Consider the following 18,424-nt stretch of genomic DNA (forward strand, 5'->3'; position numbering starts at 1 on the left):
AAGGAAATGGTCCAGTTTCATTCTTCTGCATGTGGCTGTCCAATTTTCCCAACACCATTTGTTGAAGAGACTGTCTTCTTTGCATTGGACATTCTTTCCTGCTTTATCAAAGATTAGTTGACCATAGAGGGAGGGTCCATTTCTGGGCTCTCTATTCTGTTCCATTGATCTATGTGCCTGTTTTTGTGCCAGTACCATACTGTCTTGATGACTACAGCTTTGTAATAGAGCTTGAAGTCTGGAATTGTGATGCCGCCAGCTTAGCTTCTCTTTTTCAACATTCCTCTGGCTATTCGGGGTCTTTTCTGGTTCCATACAAATTTTAGGATTATTTGTTCCATTTCTTTGAAAAAAGTGGATGGTATTTTGATGGGGATTGCATTGAATGTGTAGATTGCTCTAGGTAGCATTGACATCTTCACAATATTTGTTCTTCCAATCCATGAGCATGGAACGTTTTTCCATTTCTTTGTGTCTTCCTCAATTTCTTTCATGAATATTTTATAGTTTTCTGAGTACAGATTCTTTGCCTCTTTGGTTAGATTTATTCCTAGGTATCTTATGGTTTTGGGTGTAATTGTAAATGGGATCGACTCCTTAATTTCTCTTTCTTCTGTCTTGTTGTTGGTGTATGGGAATACAACTGATTTCTGTGCATTGATTTTATATCCTGCCACTTTACTGAATTCCTGTATGAGTTCTAGCAGTTTTGGGGTGGAGTTTTTTGGGTTTTCCACGTAAAGTATCATATCATCTGCAAAGAGTGAGAGTTTGACTTCTTCTTTGCCGATTTAGATGCCTTTTATTTCTTTTTGTTGTCTGATTGCTGTGGCTAGGACTTCTAGTACTGTGTTGAATAGCAGTGGTGATAGTGGACATCCCTGCCATGTTCCTGAATTCTTAATCTCAGGAAACAAACTGAGGGTTGCTCGAGTGGTGGGGGGGTGGGAGGGATGTGGTGGCTGGGTGAAAGACATTGGGAAGAGTATGTGCTATGGTGAGCGCTGTGAATTGTGTAAGACTGTTGAATCACAGACCTGTACCTCTGAAACAAATAATACATTATATGTTAAAAAAAAAAAAAGAAGATAGTAAGAAGGGAAAAATGAAGGGGGGGAAATCGGAGGGGGAGATGAACCATGAGAGACTATGGACTCTGAGAAACAAACTGAGGGTTCTAGAGGGGAGAGGGGTGGGGGGATGGGTTAGCCTGGTGATGGGTATTAAAGAGGGCACGTACTGCATGGAGCACTGGGTGTTATATGCAAACAATGAATCATGGAACACTACATCAGAAACTAATGATGTAATGTATGGTGATTAACATAACATAATAAAATTAAAAAAAGAAAAAGAAAGAAAGAACAAGAACCATATGATCCTCTCAATAAATGCAGAAAAAGCATTTGACAAAGGATAGTATCCTTTCTTGATCAAAACTCTTCAGAGTATAGGGATAGAGGGTACATACCTCAATATCATAAAAGCCATCTATGAAAAACCCACAGCGAATATCATTCTCAATGGGGAAGAACCGAGAGCTTTCCCCCTAAGGTAAAACTTTTTGATATTAACAAATTTAAGCCGAGTGATCTCATAATTGAGTCAAATGTCACTTGATTACAATGTCAGCATTCCTGTTGACTATCAATTTGGGACCAAGTAATATCGCTTATTATAGGCTAAAAAGAGTATTACTGAGGTGTTCTGATGCTTTTGTGACAAGTGAAGTTCAAATGATAATATGGCATATATTATGAATTTAAAATATTTATTAAAGGTAAAGGAGAGAAAAATGATGGGAGAATTATGTCAAGATAATACAGGTATGCTAAAGTTATGTTAAAAGGGTACTATAGTAATAACATTTTCAACTTGGGACCAATGATTTACTTTGAGGAAAAGAATGTCACCATTATATTAAGTAAACATTAATTTTATTGGTTTTATAAGTTTGTTCATATACAATTTATAAATTTTTGTTCATTTTATATTTATAAAAGAACTTCAAACATAAGGAATTTATATCTAGTTTTGTTTGGGTGTATTTTAGTTTCCTCAGAATTAAAATAATTTATGAACCTTAAGTTTTGTGAAAATATATTTCCTTTAGGAGCATTCCTTCAATTAGTTAAGTTTGAGAAACCTGATCTAGGCTAGTCTCCTACATTTTGCAGGTGAGGAAACCAAGTCTCATGAGCAACATGAATGATGGGTGGGTAAAGGCAGTATTTTAATTTTTTAAATTTTTTTATTTTATTTTTATTTTTATTTTTAAAGATTTCATTTATTTATTTGACAGAGAGATACACAGCAAGAGAGAGAACACAAGCAGAGGGAGTGGGAGAGGGAGAAGCAGGCTTCCCACTGAGCAGGAAGCCTGATGTGGGGCTCGATCCCAGGACCCTGGGTCCATGACCTGAGCCGAAGGCAGATGTTTAATGACTGAGCCACCCAGGTGCCCCAAGGCAGTGTTTTTAACTTAAAGTTATTAAAGTTATCCTGCACTTATTAATACTTTTTATTTTATTATGCATAATAATTTTTTCTGTTTAAGGATAATAAGCCTCCCTATTAATGCCAATTTTGGTTTTTGTTAATAATAATGATACTAAGAAAAATATAATTTTTATTTTTATATTTGTTTAATAGTTTATAAATGCTTTCATTTCCACTGTCTTTTAAAAAATTATAATAACCTTTAGGGTATCGATTATTATTTCTGTTTTATAGATGAAGGATTGATGACAGGAGAGGTAAACATACTTGCCCAAGGTCCCACTTGTTATCAGTGGCCAAACCAGGATTTGAGTACATTGATTTGCAGTCTAATATTCTAGTAGCATTCTAGTAGCATACTAAAGTAAATATGAAATATTATATTATTTAAATGATTCTTTCAGGCTGTGGTATTTATGTCTGATTGGGTATATGAATTTTTCCCCCTGTAGGCATTATATTTGCTCTTAGAATTTTTCCTGTAAGTTATATTTCAGACCATTTGTTATGTATATTGCATTTATTAATATCATGAGCATTGAATTCTTAAATTCTCTTAATCCATATATTCTATTTCTAAAATAAGGTCTTTGTTTAATGCATTGTGTTTGATTTTTTTTTAATAGGTCCTGATTGTTCTTTGAATGTTCCTTCTACTGAGTCTTACTGGATTCTGCCAAATGTTAAACCCTTCAGTCCTTCTGTAGGTCGGGCTTCCCATAAAGCAGTTTTACATGGGAAATTTATGTGGGTGATTGGTGGATATACTTTTAACTACAGTTCTTTCCAAATGGTCCTGAAGTAAGTTTTTTTTTTCAAATGTTCATAATCTATTGGATTATTTTGGTAATAAGACTATATTAAATGTCTTATTTTATTGCTGTCCAAATTTATAAATGGTTATATCAGTGATAGTATCTACTTACTACATGGGACTGATTTGAGAATATATGAACTCAGTATATCCATAGTTAATTTTTTGTCATTATGTGTCTAGGTTTGGTTTGTAGAAATTTTATTACCTTTCTAGAGAATGCGTTTTGGAAATTCTTAGTATGAAAATATTAACTTCAAAAAAGTAGGGGGCCATGCCTGTATTAGACATTAAAAATCCTGCCACCTTTTATTTTTTTAGGATGAAGTGTAATTGCTTATATAAAAATACTTTCAGTTTGTTTCATAAGTTTTAATTTACCTGAGCTTTTACTTTACAAGCTTTTGGGAACACAGGCCAATATTATAAAATAAATCATTCATTTGACGTTGGCACAATAGAGATTATCCTCTGCATGATTGGATGATAGAGAAATCACATGGGTGGCAGCTTTATCTGACTTTTTTTCAGCTGCTGATTGTATTTTATCAACCATCTATTAACAGAATAAAAGAGGAACTAGGAAGAGTAATTTGATTATCAGTGTTGTTTTCAATATAATATAACTGGTATAACTCGGGCTCAACCAATCAGAACTGACCTTGTTAGTATTCATTGTAACATTGTGTATATTGCATGTAGGCTCCTTGCAAAATGCAATATACATATAATTTTTTAAATATGTATTTTTGCTTTTCTCCCAAATATTGCATGGGTCATACATACACTAAAAATTTGTTGGTTGCTTATCTGAAATTCAGATTTAACTGAGCATCCTATATTTTATCTGCAACTGAAAATATTAACCTTGTTAATTTGGAGAATATAAAAAAGTCTGTGTTTAAGAGGAGATTGCTTTAAAACTATGATTGAATATGATTGGAATTAAAGTCTAAAATAAATTCTGGAGAGGAAGAAAAGGAAGAGTTATAGGTAAATATTTAAGTGAAGAATTAGAATTATGCATCATAATATATGAAGGATAAAATATTCTAGAAAGAATTGAAGGAGAGTTGGTGGGATTAAATGAGTTTTTATGATATAAAAAGAACCTGAAGAAATAATAAGATTTAAATGTGGAAACAAGAGGGAAATTTACCTCTAGAACTCTCAGACAGAGGTGAGGGGGGTAGGGGGATGGGTTAGCCTGGTGATGGGTATTAAAGAGGGCACGTTCTGCATGGAGCACTGGGTGTTATATGCAAACAATGAATCATGGAACACTACATCAGAAACTAATGATGTAATGTATGGTGATTAACATAACATAATAAAATTTAAAAAAAAGCAAATTTACTATGATTAATGAAAAGTCTATGAAAATAAAGTAAAACTTTGAATTAAATTGTGGTATTTGCAAAGTAGAGTTGTGAAGACGGAGTATAGTGTCAGGGAAACATGGGAATTTAAAAAATTTGTGTTCTGTATAAGTTTAATTGCATATTTAAAATTAAGTGGTGAATATCTTGATACTCTCTTAAACTTATATATTTCTCATTTGACTCAGTTTAACTTTTGTCTGCAACCTGGTTCTTTTGCTTATAGTGTTTAGTTTTGTAGTAAGCCTCGAGATGTCAGATTAGAAGTAACCTGGTTGCTGTTTTCACAGGTTAGAGAGTTTTTTTTATTATTCTGAATGTAGTTCAATTGTAGGTAGGTAAGGATATTTACTAGTTTTTAGAAGTGATGTCAGTCATTAGTCAGTTTATCTTCTATAGAATTTAATTGAGGTGTAGATGTTACATTTTTTAAATCTTCTGCGTCTTTAAGAAAGATTTTATTTATTTGAGAGAGAGAGAGAGAGAGAGCACAATCAAGGGGAGGGGCAGAGGGAGAAGCAGACTCCCTGCTGAGCAGGGAGCCCAGTGTGGAACTTGATCCTGGGACTCCGGGATCATGACCTGAGCTGAAGGCAGATGCTTATCCGACTGAGCCACCCAGGTGCCCCCAGATGTTACATTTTAAGACAAAATTATTCAGTAAGATATAAAAGTTCTGTATTAGTGTATTAAATTAGAATATTTGGCAGAACATGTATATTGACATTAGTGAGAATTAACATGTATTTATGGGCATAGCAAACTGTTTTGAATATTTACTGTATGCTTGATACTTGGGATATATCAGTGGACATAATAAATGTCCCTATCTTTATGGAGTTAGTGAGGAAAGACAGGCAATTAGAAAAGCATAATTACCATAATAAATAAGTACATCGTAAGTAAATTATATATATGCACATATATAGAGATAGATGCCAAGATAGATAGGATAAGCAAATCACAGAGTGCAAAGAGGAGAGTTACAAATGTAGTGGTCAACGTAGGCATCACGGAAAAGGTGATAACTGAACAAACTTAAAGGAGATTAAGCATTGGCAGTGCAGTTATCTGGAGGCAGGGAAAAGAGCCAGACAAAAGCCTTAATGTGGGAGCTACTTGGAGAGTTCAGGCAGCAGCAAGGAAGGCCCTGTGACTTTCGCGGAATACATGAGAGGGAAGCATGAAATTGTTGGGATAGTGGTGGAGAGACATCATGTAGGGTGTTGTAGATCTTTTGACAGTCATGGGAATCTTTGAGCATGCTTTGACTTAAATTTTAAAGGAGTCACTACTTTGTTAAGAATATACTGGGATTGGGAGGAAGAGTAGAAACAGGGCTTGAGTTAGGATGAGATCATCAAGGGAATGAATTCTAGGTGGAGAAGAGGACCAGGAACTGAGCCTGAGGCACCATATCACTAGGAGGTCAGGGGAAAAGATGAGAAACCAGCAGAGGAGGCTGAAAAGGAGTGGCCAGTGAGGTAGGAAAACCAAGAGTGTGGTGTCTTTGAAGGTAAGGGAAGAGAGTATATGAGGAAGAAGGATTGATTAGCAGTGTCAAATGCTAATGATTAACCAGGTCAAGGAAAATGAGGACTGAGAAGTGGCCAGGGATTTAGCATGAGGAAGTTGATTTTAACAAAAAACAGTTTTGCTGCAGCAGTGTTTTTAAAAGCTTGTTTGGAGTTAGTTGAGAGAGTGGAGAGGTGCAGGGAGGGGCAAGGAAGAAAGAGGGTAGTAAAGAAATGGGGTGATAGCTTGAAGGGGTAGTAGTGAGGTCAAGAGAAATTTTTCTTTTTTTTTTTTTTTATAAGTGGGGAAAAATAACACCATGTTTTTATGCCGATGGGAATTAATCTAGTAAGACCAGAAAGTGGTGATGTAGGAAAGAGATGGGAGAACTGCTAGAATGTTGTGGGATCTAGTGCACCAGGAACACAACTATAGTTTATTCTGTCTTACCAACTGCCAAGTAGGGGCCTAGGACCTAGATGCTAAGAATGGTTTTGCATTTTTAGTGGGCTGTAGGAAAGAACCGAAGAAGAATATATGAGACCAATGTGGTGCACAAAGCCTAAAATATTTACTGTCTGGCCCTTTACAGAAATAGTTTGCTGGGCCCTGATTTATGGTAACTTGGTGGAAAGCAGTGTGTTGGGTGCAGGTATGGTAGGTAGATGTAGGTATGATTTTGTGGAAGTTATGTTCTGGTTGATGGTATTTCCTCATTTATGTCATACACATGTATTTTATAACTCCAAGGTAGGAAATAACTTAAACACAATACTGTAGACAATTTTTGGTAGCTCTTTCTTTCTCTTTCTCTCTCTCTTTTTTTTTTTTTTTTTTTTTTGTGAAGGGAGTTCTCTTTCCTTTCTTGATCCCACAACATTACCTTTCTTGAAGAAAGAGAAGAGGGAAATAATTGATAATGAGCTTCTTAAACAATGTTCTAGCCAATTCTTAGCTGGGTGTTACCCTTTTTATGTTTTGGCACATTGAGGAACTTTGAGTGTAGAGTATGATGGTGGAGTTCTGTTGGATAAGCATTGGAGATTCATAGTTTGGGACTTCTCTTTTCATATATGTATTTTTAGAACAAATATGAATTTTCTTTTTTTATCCTGTAATCCAATATGTACTTTATTTTTTTTATTATGTTAATCACCATACATTACATCATTAGCTTTTGATGTAGTGTTTGATGATTCATTGTTTGTGTACTTAATTTTTACAGAAGCTTCTATCTTACTAGATTCATTTTATTTCAAAAAGTGATCTGTGAATGAGTTATATTTGGCATAGGAAATGCATACTTAGTTAATTTATATAATGCTAAGCTTAGTCTGTGTAAAAGAATAAAAATAAATGCATAAAGCAAATGGCTGTTGTAAAATGGAAAGAATTTTCATCTATTTTGAAAAGAAAAAGCTGGCTTTTAAAAAAAATGAAAAATGCAGACTAACTCACTTATTGTTTAGGCTAATCAGTTGGTTGAAATTGTTAAAGGTAATTGCACAAATTAATTCCAGTAATAAATAGCCTAGTCAAGTTAATGTATATTACACATTTAGGTGATTGAATTCTAATTTAGAGTAGGTATGTCTTGAATGAGTCTATTAAAAATTTCTAATATGGTACATGAAATTATGAGTTTATTAGTTATAATTGTTTTTGAATTTAATGAATACTTGAATACAAGTGAGGAAAGCATATGCAAATTAAAAAACCAAAAGTGAATCTTAGCTTATAAAGTATTTTTCTTTTATTTTGCTTTTAGTTACAATTTGGAAAGCAGTATATGGAATGTAGGAAGTCTATCAAGAGGTCCTCTCCAGAGATATGGACACTCTCTTGCTTTATATCAGGTATGGATCATGCTTTTTAAATTCTAGTCATTGTTTTTTTGTTTGTTTGTTTGTTTGCTTTTGGAGTTTACCTTTGAGAAAAAAAATACTAAATCTCAGTTTTATTTCAAATATTTAATGAGAATAGATCATAGATCACAATTACTTGACATGTCACAAACTCATATAGTATTTTAGTAAAAAAATAGATTTTAGTACAATTCTCCATTGAACATGAGAAGAAATGAAGATTGAATTTTTGACCATGGCTTTATACCTAGTCATCAGGTTAATCACTTTTTTTTTAAGATTTTATGTATTTATTTGAAAGAGAGAGAGTGAGCTAGAGAGCAGGGGGAGGGGTAGAGGGAGAGGGAGAAGCAGACTCCCCTTCTGAGCAGGGAACCCATTGTGGGGCTCGATCCCAGGGATCCTGGGATCATGACCGAGCTGAAGGCAGTCACTTAACCCACTGAGCCACCCAGGCTTTTAAAAAAATTGTAGTAAAGTACACAACATAAAATTTATCATTTTAACCACTTTTTAAATGTAGTTTCAGTGACATTAAGTATATTCAAATTGTACAAACATTACCACCATTATTTCCAGACCTTTTTTCATCTTGCAAAAATGACACTCTATACCCCATTAAACAGTAACTCCCCATCTCCTTCCCCAGCCACTGGCAACCAACATTCTACTTTCTGTCTCTATAATTTGACTACTCCATGTACCTCATATAAGTGGAATCATATAGTATTTGTCTTTTGACTGGCTTATTTCACTTAGCATAATGCCCTCAAGGTTCATCCATGTAGTATATGCTAGAATATCCTTCCTTTTTAAACCTGAATAATATTCCATTGTATGGATATATTGCATTCTGTTTATCTATTCATCTATTGATAGACCCTTGGGGTGCTTTCACCTTTTTGACTCTTGTGAATGATGCTGTTGTGAACATGGGTGTGAAACTACCTATTTAAGTCCCTGCTTTAAATTTTTTGGGTAGATAGCTAGAAGAGGAGTTGCAGGACTACATCATAATTCTGTTTTTAATTTTTTGAGGAATTGCCATATTGTTTTCCATAGCAGCTACACCATTTTACATTTTCACCAGCAGTGCACAGGGTTCTAATTCTTCCACATCCTTGTCAACACTTGTTATTTTGTTATTTTGTTTTTGTTTTTGTTTTTTATAATATTCACCTTGGTGAAGTGGTATCTCATTGTGGTTTTGATTTGCATTTCTTTAATGTTGAACATCTTTTCAGGTGCTTATTGGCTATTTGTATGCCTCCTCTAAAGAAACGTATATTCAAATATTTCGCCCATTTTAAAAATCAAGTTGTTTGTTTCTTTGTTGTTGAGTTGTTAGGGTTCTTTATATATCTGGATATTAACCCCTTATCAGATATGATTTGCAAATATTTTCTCCCATTCTGTGGGCTGTCTTTTCACTCTGTTGATATGTTCTTTGATGCACAAAACTTTTTAATTTTGGCATAGTCCAGTTTATCTATTTGTTTCTTTTGTTCTGTGGGCTTTTGGTGTCATATCCAAGAAGTCATTGCCAATCCAATGTTATGAAGATTTTTCCCTATGTTTTCTTTTAAGAGTTTTAAAGTTTTAGTTTTGATATTTAGATCTTTAATCCATTTTGAGTTAATTTTTTTGTTTATGGTGTAGGGTAAGTGTTCACTTTCATTTTTTTGCATGTAGCTATTTTGTTTTCCCAGCACCATTTGTTGAAAAGACTGTCTTTTCCTCATTGAATGGTCTTGGTGCCCTTGTTGAAAATCATTTTACCATATGTGTGAGGGTTTACATCTGGGCTCTCTATTCTTTTGATCTGTGTCTGTGTACCAGTACCAGGATGACACAATTTCGATTATTGTAGTTTTATAGTAAGTTTTGAAATGAAGTGCGAGACTTCCAGCTTTGATCTTGTTTTTCAAGTTTGTTTTGCCTACTCAGGGTCACTTAAGATTCCTTCTGTTTCTCCAGAAATGTCATTGAGATTTTGATAGGGATTGCATTGTACTCAGTTACTCTTGTGTAATTCATGAATATAGTATGATTGAAATGATAGACTACTTAACTCGTTTTTATTTTGAATCAACAAAGATTCATGTATTTTGTGGTTTGTGACTAGACCCTTCAAATAAAAACTTACGTATTTTCTGTGCTTATTTAAGAAAATTTGGAAAATACAGGAGTGATGTAAAGAATAAACTTCAACTCTTTTTTTCTATGCAGATGCATGTTTTAAAGATAAAATAATAAAAACCTCTCTATGTATATATGTTTGTGTGTATATAAATTCTTTCTTTTAATTTTGGTTTTTAGTTTTAGTGTTTTGATTTATTGTATTTTTTTGGTAACAGCTTTTGAGATGTAATTGATATACCATACAGTTCACTCATCCAGAGTGTACATTTGGAATGGCTTTTAATTTATTCACAGTTGTGCAACAATCTTTTGCAGATTTGCATAAAATCGCAGAGTTGTATAATCAATTTTAGAACATTTTCGTTACCTCACAAAGAAACTTGTACCCTTTATTACTCCAAACCTCCTCATCCTCCCAGCTTTAAGCAATCATGAATTTATTTCCTGTCTCTATAGCTTTGTTCTGGACATTTCATATAAATGAAATTATTTACTATATGGTTTGTGACTAGCATGTTGTAGCATGTATTGATATTTTGTTTTTATGGCTAAATAATATTCTGTTATGGATACATTACATTTGCTTTATCCATTTATCAGTTGATGGGCATTTGGGTTGTTTTCACCTTTTGGCTATTATGATAATGCTGCTGTGAACATTCATGTATAAGTTTTTGTGTGGACATATGCTTATGTTTCTCTTGGGTATATATATAAGTAGCATTGAAATTGCTGGGTCAAATGGTAACTCTATATTTAAATTTTGAGGAACTGCCAGACTGTTTTCCAGAATGGCTGCATCATTTTCCATTTCTACCAGCTATATACGAAGGTCCAGTTATTCTACATCCTTGCCAACACTGGTTATTTGATATCATTTTGATTATAGCCATCCCTAGTGAAGTGGTATCACATTTTGTTTTGATTTGCATTTCCCTGTTCACTAATGATGTGAGTCATCTTTTCATGTGCTTATTCCTATTTGTATTTTCTTTGGAGAAATGTCTATTCTAGTCCTCTTCCCATTTTTAATTTTTTAATTTATTTTTATTTTATTTTATATTTTTTAAAGATTTTATTTATTTGAGAGAGAGAGCACGAGTGGTGGGGAGGGGAGGAGCAGATGGAGAGGAAGAAGCAGACACCCCGCTGAGCAGAGAGCCTGAGGGGGTTGAGGGGGGCTGGATCCCAGGGTCTTGGGATCATGACTGAAGGCAGCTGCTTCACTCACTGAACGACCCAGGTACTCCTTCTCATTTTTTAATTGGGTTATTTGTCTTTTTATTATTGAGAAGTTAGAGTTATTTATATATTTTAGATACAAGTCCCTTATCAGATACATGATTTGTAAATATTTTTTCCCATTCTGTGCGCTTTCTTGATAGTGTCTTTTGAAGCACAAGTTTTTTATTTTGATGAAATCCAATTTATTGTTCTTTTTCGTTTGTTGCTTGTGTTTTGGTGTCATATTTAAGAATCCATTGCCAAATCCAGTGTTAGGAAGGTTTACCTCATGTTTCTTTCAAGAGTTTTATAGTTTGGCTCTTACATTTAGGTCTTTGATCCATTTTGAGTTAAGTTTTGTACATGGTATGCAGTAACGGTTCAAGTTCATTCTTTTGCATGTTGACTACCTAGTTCTCTTTATACCATTTGTTGAAGAGGCTATTCTTTCCCCCCTGAGTGGTCCTGGCACTCTTCAGTTGGCCCTAGATGTGTGGATTTATTTCTGGACTCTCAGTTCTATTGATTTATATGCCTGACTTTATGCCTGTAGCATATTGTCTTGATTACTTTTCCTTTATAGTAAGTTTTGAAATCGAATAGTGTGAGTCTTCTAATTATATTCTTTTTCAAGATTGTTTGGATATTCCGGGTCCCTTGCAATTCCATGTAAATCTTGGAATCAACTTGTCAATTTCTACAAAGAAACCCTCCAAGTGATTGCATTGAATCTGTAGATCAATTTGGAGACTGTTGCCATCTTAACTATATTAAGTCCTTTGACCCATGAACATGGGATGTCTTTCTATTCATTTAGATCCTTTAAAATTTCTTTCAACAATGCTTTGTGGCTTTCAGAGTTAAAGTTTGTAATTTCTTTTTGTTAAATTTATTTCTAAGTATTATTTCTTTTTTGATGCTTTTGTGAATGAAATTTTTTACTTAGTTTCATTTTTGGATTGTTCATTTTAAGTGTATAGAAATATAATAGATTTTTTGTACATTGATTTTGTATTCTGCAATGTTACTGAATTCATTTATCCGCTCTATTTTTTTTTTTTTCCTTAGAATTGTCTATGTACAACTTCATATAATCTATGGATAGAAATATATTACTTCTTTTCCAGTCTGGATGCCTTTATTCAGTTTTTGCTTTTTTGCTTTGGCCAAAACCTCCAATACAATGTTGAATATAAGTGGTAAAAGTGGGCATCTTTGTCTTGTTCCTAGTGGGAAAGCATCAGACTTTCACCATTAAGTGTAATATTAGGTCTGTGTTTTTCTTAGGTGCTCTTTATTTGGTTGATGGAATTCCTTTCTATTCTTAGGGTAGTAATGATGTATGTCATTTATGTATTATTCATTTCAATCATATGTAATTGAAATTATTTGTATAATTTATAAGTGCTATAAAATATCTGCCTATAGCCATGAAAAGTGGTAATAAAAATACACTCCACATAGTGTACCAATGTGGTCTACCTTTTTGGTGGACAGTGCTTGAAGAAAACAGTGAATGAGAATAGCACAAAGCAGTACACATAGATGGTAAAATTTAAGTGTAAGAAGTAGGGACTCAACAACTAAGATAATTAAAAATATAGTCAATTTATATTAATATAGCTGTTTTAAATAAAGTATTTTAATGCAACTTTTTGAAAGCACGAATTTTTTCCCCTTGTAAGTAAAAGCATTAATTCCCATTCCCATATAACTTTCTATAAATAAAAACTATGCCTTATGCATGTTGTGAGTGATTACTAAAGTTTAATGTTTAAACTGAGCCTTTATTTTTAATTATATTGCTAAGATACAACTATTTTGCCTATTAATATGTGTTTTTTAATTTACAGGAAAACATCTTTATGTATGGAGGCAGAATTGAAACAAATGATGGCAATGTCACAGACGAATTATGGGTTTTTAACATACATAGTCAGTCATGGAGTACCAAAACTCCTACTGTTCTTGGACATGGTCAGCAGTATGCTGTGGAGGGACATTCAGCACACATTATGGAGCTGGATAGTAGAGATGTTGTCATGATCATAATATTTGGATATTCTGCAATATATGGTTATACAAGCAGCATACAGGAATACCATATCTGTGAGTTACTTTGAAAATGTAACTATATACTCTTTAATTAGTTGAAAATATCTTTATCTTTAATAAAATCTTCATATGAATTTAGTCAAATGATGAGTTATTTGAATCAGAATTATGAGCTAAGAATTAATACTTTTTAATATAAACCTTTTGATTTTGTGTTAGGTTTTGTCCTTTAATATTTATCTTCGTAGCTAAAAGTGGGGAAATGTTACATACCAGTTACACATTTTTCAAGAATTGAGAATATTTATAAATATGAGAAATTCCAACAGATGGTGCTATTTCTTTGGATTTTACTTATGAACCAAGAACTAAAACTAACCTAGTCTCTTTACTATGCATTCCATGATTTCAGGATTTTTATTTTTCAGGGTTCTGTTTCTAATCTTACTGTAAGCTCTCTATATATGTATGATTCTTTTAAAGTAAGCTTCCTGAAGATAGTCTGTTGGCTTTATAAGAGATTATTATCTGGTGGGTGAAGGTGACTGAGACAATCTACATATGACTTTTTGTACTGTACTCTTCAATACTCTTCTTTGTTTTTCTGGTACTTTATTATTATTTTTTTGAATTCTTTATGATATTTTCAAACACAAGATTTAAAAAAAATTTGTCTACACAAACCATATGGTCCCTATTTAGATTGAAGACCATATTTCATTTCTGGCTCTGGCCAGTATTATGAACTCAAGTTTTTGGCTCCTTTGTGTAGAGATGGCTGTATCCAACTGTTTAGAGTCCTTGTCTGGTCTTAATGAGGAATCTCACTTGCAGAGCAACAAGAGAGTCCTTGATGTGCTCAGAAGACTCCCTTTCTAAAAATACTCCTCTCTTCCCCCTGCAGTCCTTTCAAGTGATCCGTTTTCTTTTCAAAATCCCCACTGCAGCTGAGTAGAAAGTGGGATATGTATCCTTCTTACTTCTTATTGCCATTTTACAGTATTTCCATTCCTTCCTCCTTTAAAGCACCCACCTTTGACTCTTACATCATCAGACTGTCATCTATTACTTCTTCACTCTTCTGTTGCTCCTCAGATCACATTACATTACAGTACATTACAAAACAATATATTAGCCAAATATTTTTCTGATTTCACTATCCACTTAAATAGTTCTTCTAATACTTGGACTCTCATATTTTTTTTTTTTAATCTCTCTTCAGGGATCTTGTTTTCCATCCTGTTTGAGTCACTCTCTCCCACTGTCATACTCTTGACTGTGTACCTCAATGAATCCCATAATTTCCATTTTAGATATCTTACTCTTTGAGTGCCACTGATCTTTCCAACTTACTCCTTCTAGGACCCCAACTCTGACAATTCTCCAGCCTTACTAGAGCTGTGAGTCCATTGGGCCTCCTGTCCGTTTTTCACTGTCCCTCTCTTATCTGTACTTCTAACCTTACCCAGCTTGAAGCTCATAAGCACCAGTCTTTTCTCCAACTCTCCCAAGTTGACCATTTCATACCCTTTCCTCTCTTCAAACCTCTAGCACTTCCTTCTCCATGATTACTCTCAGCTGATGACCTTACTTCTTATTTTACTAGGAAAATAGAAAAAATCTAAAGAGAACTCCTGCTGATGGGAACATTTTGGAGTGTAATGGTTAATTAGCAGTGCTGTATTGAATAAACTGCTATGTACACACATTATTGGTGTAACAGACTCATGGTGGCGTTGAAGCAAATGTGGCTCTCATTGCATTTTTTTAGACAGGCCCAAGGTTGTTTAAGCAACAGTTAGAAATGTTCTATATAGAAAGGTGGTTTTGTTTTTTGATTTTGTTATTAATTTTTGGTTTTACTATGGTGTTCAGGAAATGTTGTAGGTATTATTTCTACTTTTTGTAATTTACTGAGATTTTCTTTGTGGGCCAATTTTCATATTTTATAGACCCTTGGAAAGGAGATAAATCTTGTTATATCAAGGTATGACATTTGAGATATATATGTGTGTGTGTGTATATATACACACACACACATATATATGTATGTATATATACACACATCTAGCAAATCTACTTTGTTGGTTTAGTCTTTCCTTTTTTTTGGTACTTTATCTGTCATGCTCCGAAAATTGAATTAAAGTCTAAAAATTTTAGTTTATTTTTGCCTTTTTCTCCTTGTATATTCTGGAGTTTATACTTTATGAAAGTTGCTGTTATGGATATTCATAACAGTTATATCTTTATTGCAAGTTGTATCTTTTAATATTATAAATTGCTTTGCTTGCTTAATGTTTTTGACTTGATTTCTACCTTGTCTGATATTTGATATTTTGGCTCTTGCTTTTTGTGGGAAAGGGTTTAGTATTTTCCTGGTATACTTTTGCCCTTCTCTTCATTGTTAACCTTTCAGAATCACTTTGTTTTAAATGTATCTCTTGTGTATAAGAAGGAATTGGATTTTGCTTCATGATTCCATCTGGTTTTTGTACACTTTGTGTCACTCTGTTGTCTTCTTGTTTTTAATTATGGCTCTTCTTATGTTTAGGGAGAGAAGGCCATTTTTTTGTGTGAAGGTGCATGGTAGTTTTTGAGATCTGCTACTGTTAGGCTTCTTCCACACTCCTGTTTCTCATCTTCTTTTCTGCATTCTTGTGGCTTTTTCTATGTGACTTTTTGCATATTCGCACCTTATTTGGAGTTTGTAGTTTTTTTAAAAATTCCTAGTTTCTCTGAATATTTAATTTTCTTTTTCCTTTACATTACCTTCATGTTTTCCTTACTGTTTTATATGTCTTCTCTGAAGAAAATGGGAAGATGCAGAATTAAACTATCACCAAGCTTTTAATTGAACCAGAGGTTTTGACTTTAGAAGTTTTTAAAAAAATGAAGTCTAAAAAAAAATGAAGTCTAAAGTTAACCAGTACTTTTACTCTGATCAACCTCCAATTTACAGGCTACTGTTTCCCCTGCTTTAATTCATCTTGTTTTGTTTTAAGTACATTTGACCGTATTATCAATATTTTATACTAAGCATCACAGTCTTTTCTGTAAAGGGCCAGATAGTAAATATTTTAAGCTTTGTGGGCCATGTGGTCTTTATCATAACTAGTCAACTATGCTGGTATAGCATGAAAGCAGCCACAGATAATGCACACACAATGAGCATGGCTTTGTTCCAGATTGGGCTTCCTTGGGTCTTAGATTGCCTGCTCTAGAGAGAATGTGTGCTTCTGGGGGCCTAGCAACCTTGGTCTCAAATTAAAATTTTGGTATGTGGTTTTTTGGGACCTTATTATGTAGGGTGAATTGATGCCTACAGCGGCATGATGTCTAGTCTTTGACCAAAAGTTTCCAAAGGAAGCACTTTTTTCCTTTCACATAGGGCCAAGGCTGAAATAGACATTTTCTGTCTGCCTCTGCAGAGCAGATTAAAACAAAACCAAACAAAAACAAAAACATTTTTCATTGAGGGTATAACCCTGACTTTATGTAGAAGCTCTCTGATTCAGTGCTTAATGGGCTCAGCTTCAGTATTGGCCATTAAAACCGAATTCCTAGGTTACCTGGTTGGTGCATGTCTTCCCTACTCTGCCTCCCAACTGAATAGAGTTTACAGTTCACAGAATACATTACTCTTTTCATATTTCCCTTTACTGAACAGTAGTTCCATTCAGTTATGAGACATGGTATTGATGATGCTTTCCATGGATAGCTAGGAAGGCTCATCAGATTTATTCTAATCTGTGAAGGTAAATGTTGATATAGATTGTTAACTGATAAATTCATTGGCTGGTAGGTTTTTGTTTTCATTTCAAATAATTTGATTATATAATTTAAATTGTAGTTTTGGTAAAATTTTAACTATTAGAGTTCTTTTGGTTTATTCTATAACAAAAATACAGTTTATTTATTAAAGACTTTTAAAAAAAGATTTTATTTATTTATTTGACAGAGAGAGACACAGCGAGAGAGGAAACACAAGCAGGGGGAGTGAGAGAGGGAGAAGCAGTCTCTGCACTGAGCAGAGAGCCCAATGTGGGGCTCGATCCCAGGACCGGGGGATCATGACCTGAGCCGAAGGCAGACGCTTAATGGCTGAGCCACCCAGGCACCCCCAAAAATACAATTTGTAAATAAATTTATCCACAGGGTATTTTTGGTTTTACTTTTGTCTTATTAATTGTACTACTTTTTAGGCCCACTTATGAATGTGGTATAAGATAGATATGGGATGAATACATAGTTTGTGAATTTTATAAAAATACTAGATGACTTTTGAGCAGTTTTCAAATTCTGTGAATTAAGTACAAAGTAAAACTCATCAATTTTTCTGTAAAATTATATCATAATAATAATAAAATTAACTTATTACTATTTATTCCTGTGCATTTTGAATTCACTGCTTATTGAAAGTATGTGGTATCAAAAAATAATCAAAGTACTTTTCACTTTGAAAAGTAATTACAAATAAAAGAATACAAAAACAATGGGTAAACATAAAGATGTTAGAATAATTAAGTTCTATATATCATAGAAAAGTGCTTCTTTAGGGGATGATATTATATTAAGTAGGGCTGCTTTGAACATAAGTAATGGGATAATTTATCATCTTAGTTATAAGTGAATACTTATTTCCACAGAGAGAGTATTTATTTATTTATTTATTTTGTCCTATTCTTGGTGGGAATTACTACACTGTGATGTCAGTTTTGCCTCTTTTTTCCTCACTGATTTTAATGGTATCAGGTACCCAAATGTAGGTTGGTTTTACTTTTACCATCCTTATGTGTTTAAAGCTTCTAGACAACTAAGGAAAAAAAAAAGTTTTTGTATTAAAGAAGGGACTATCTCTTTAACCAGCATTGTGGTGAGGGTAACTGAAAAGTAAGCTGACATTAAGCAGAGTAATTAATGAAAACAGGGTA

General features: G+C 33.6%; 1 protein-coding gene across 1 annotated transcript in view; it reads left to right on the forward strand.

Annotated features, from left to right (window-relative positions):
• The window catches only part of ATRNL1 (attractin like 1), an 814,868-nt gene that overhangs the window by 62,056 nt on the left and 734,388 nt on the right, over positions 1-18,424 (forward strand). Inside the window, exons 6-8 of the mRNA XM_021699729.1 lie at positions 3,126-3,300; positions 7,976-8,063; positions 13,292-13,547. Coding sequence (XP_021555404.1) covers positions 3,126-3,300; positions 7,976-8,063; positions 13,292-13,547 — 519 coding nt within the window. The remainder of the gene's footprint in view (positions 1-3,125; positions 3,301-7,975; positions 8,064-13,291; positions 13,548-18,424) is intronic.

This window comes from Neomonachus schauinslandi, chromosome 6 (genome assembly GCF_002201575.2).
Source record: "Neomonachus schauinslandi chromosome 6, ASM220157v2, whole genome shotgun sequence".
Lineage (NCBI taxonomy): Eukaryota > Metazoa > Chordata > Mammalia > Carnivora > Phocidae > Neomonachus > Neomonachus schauinslandi.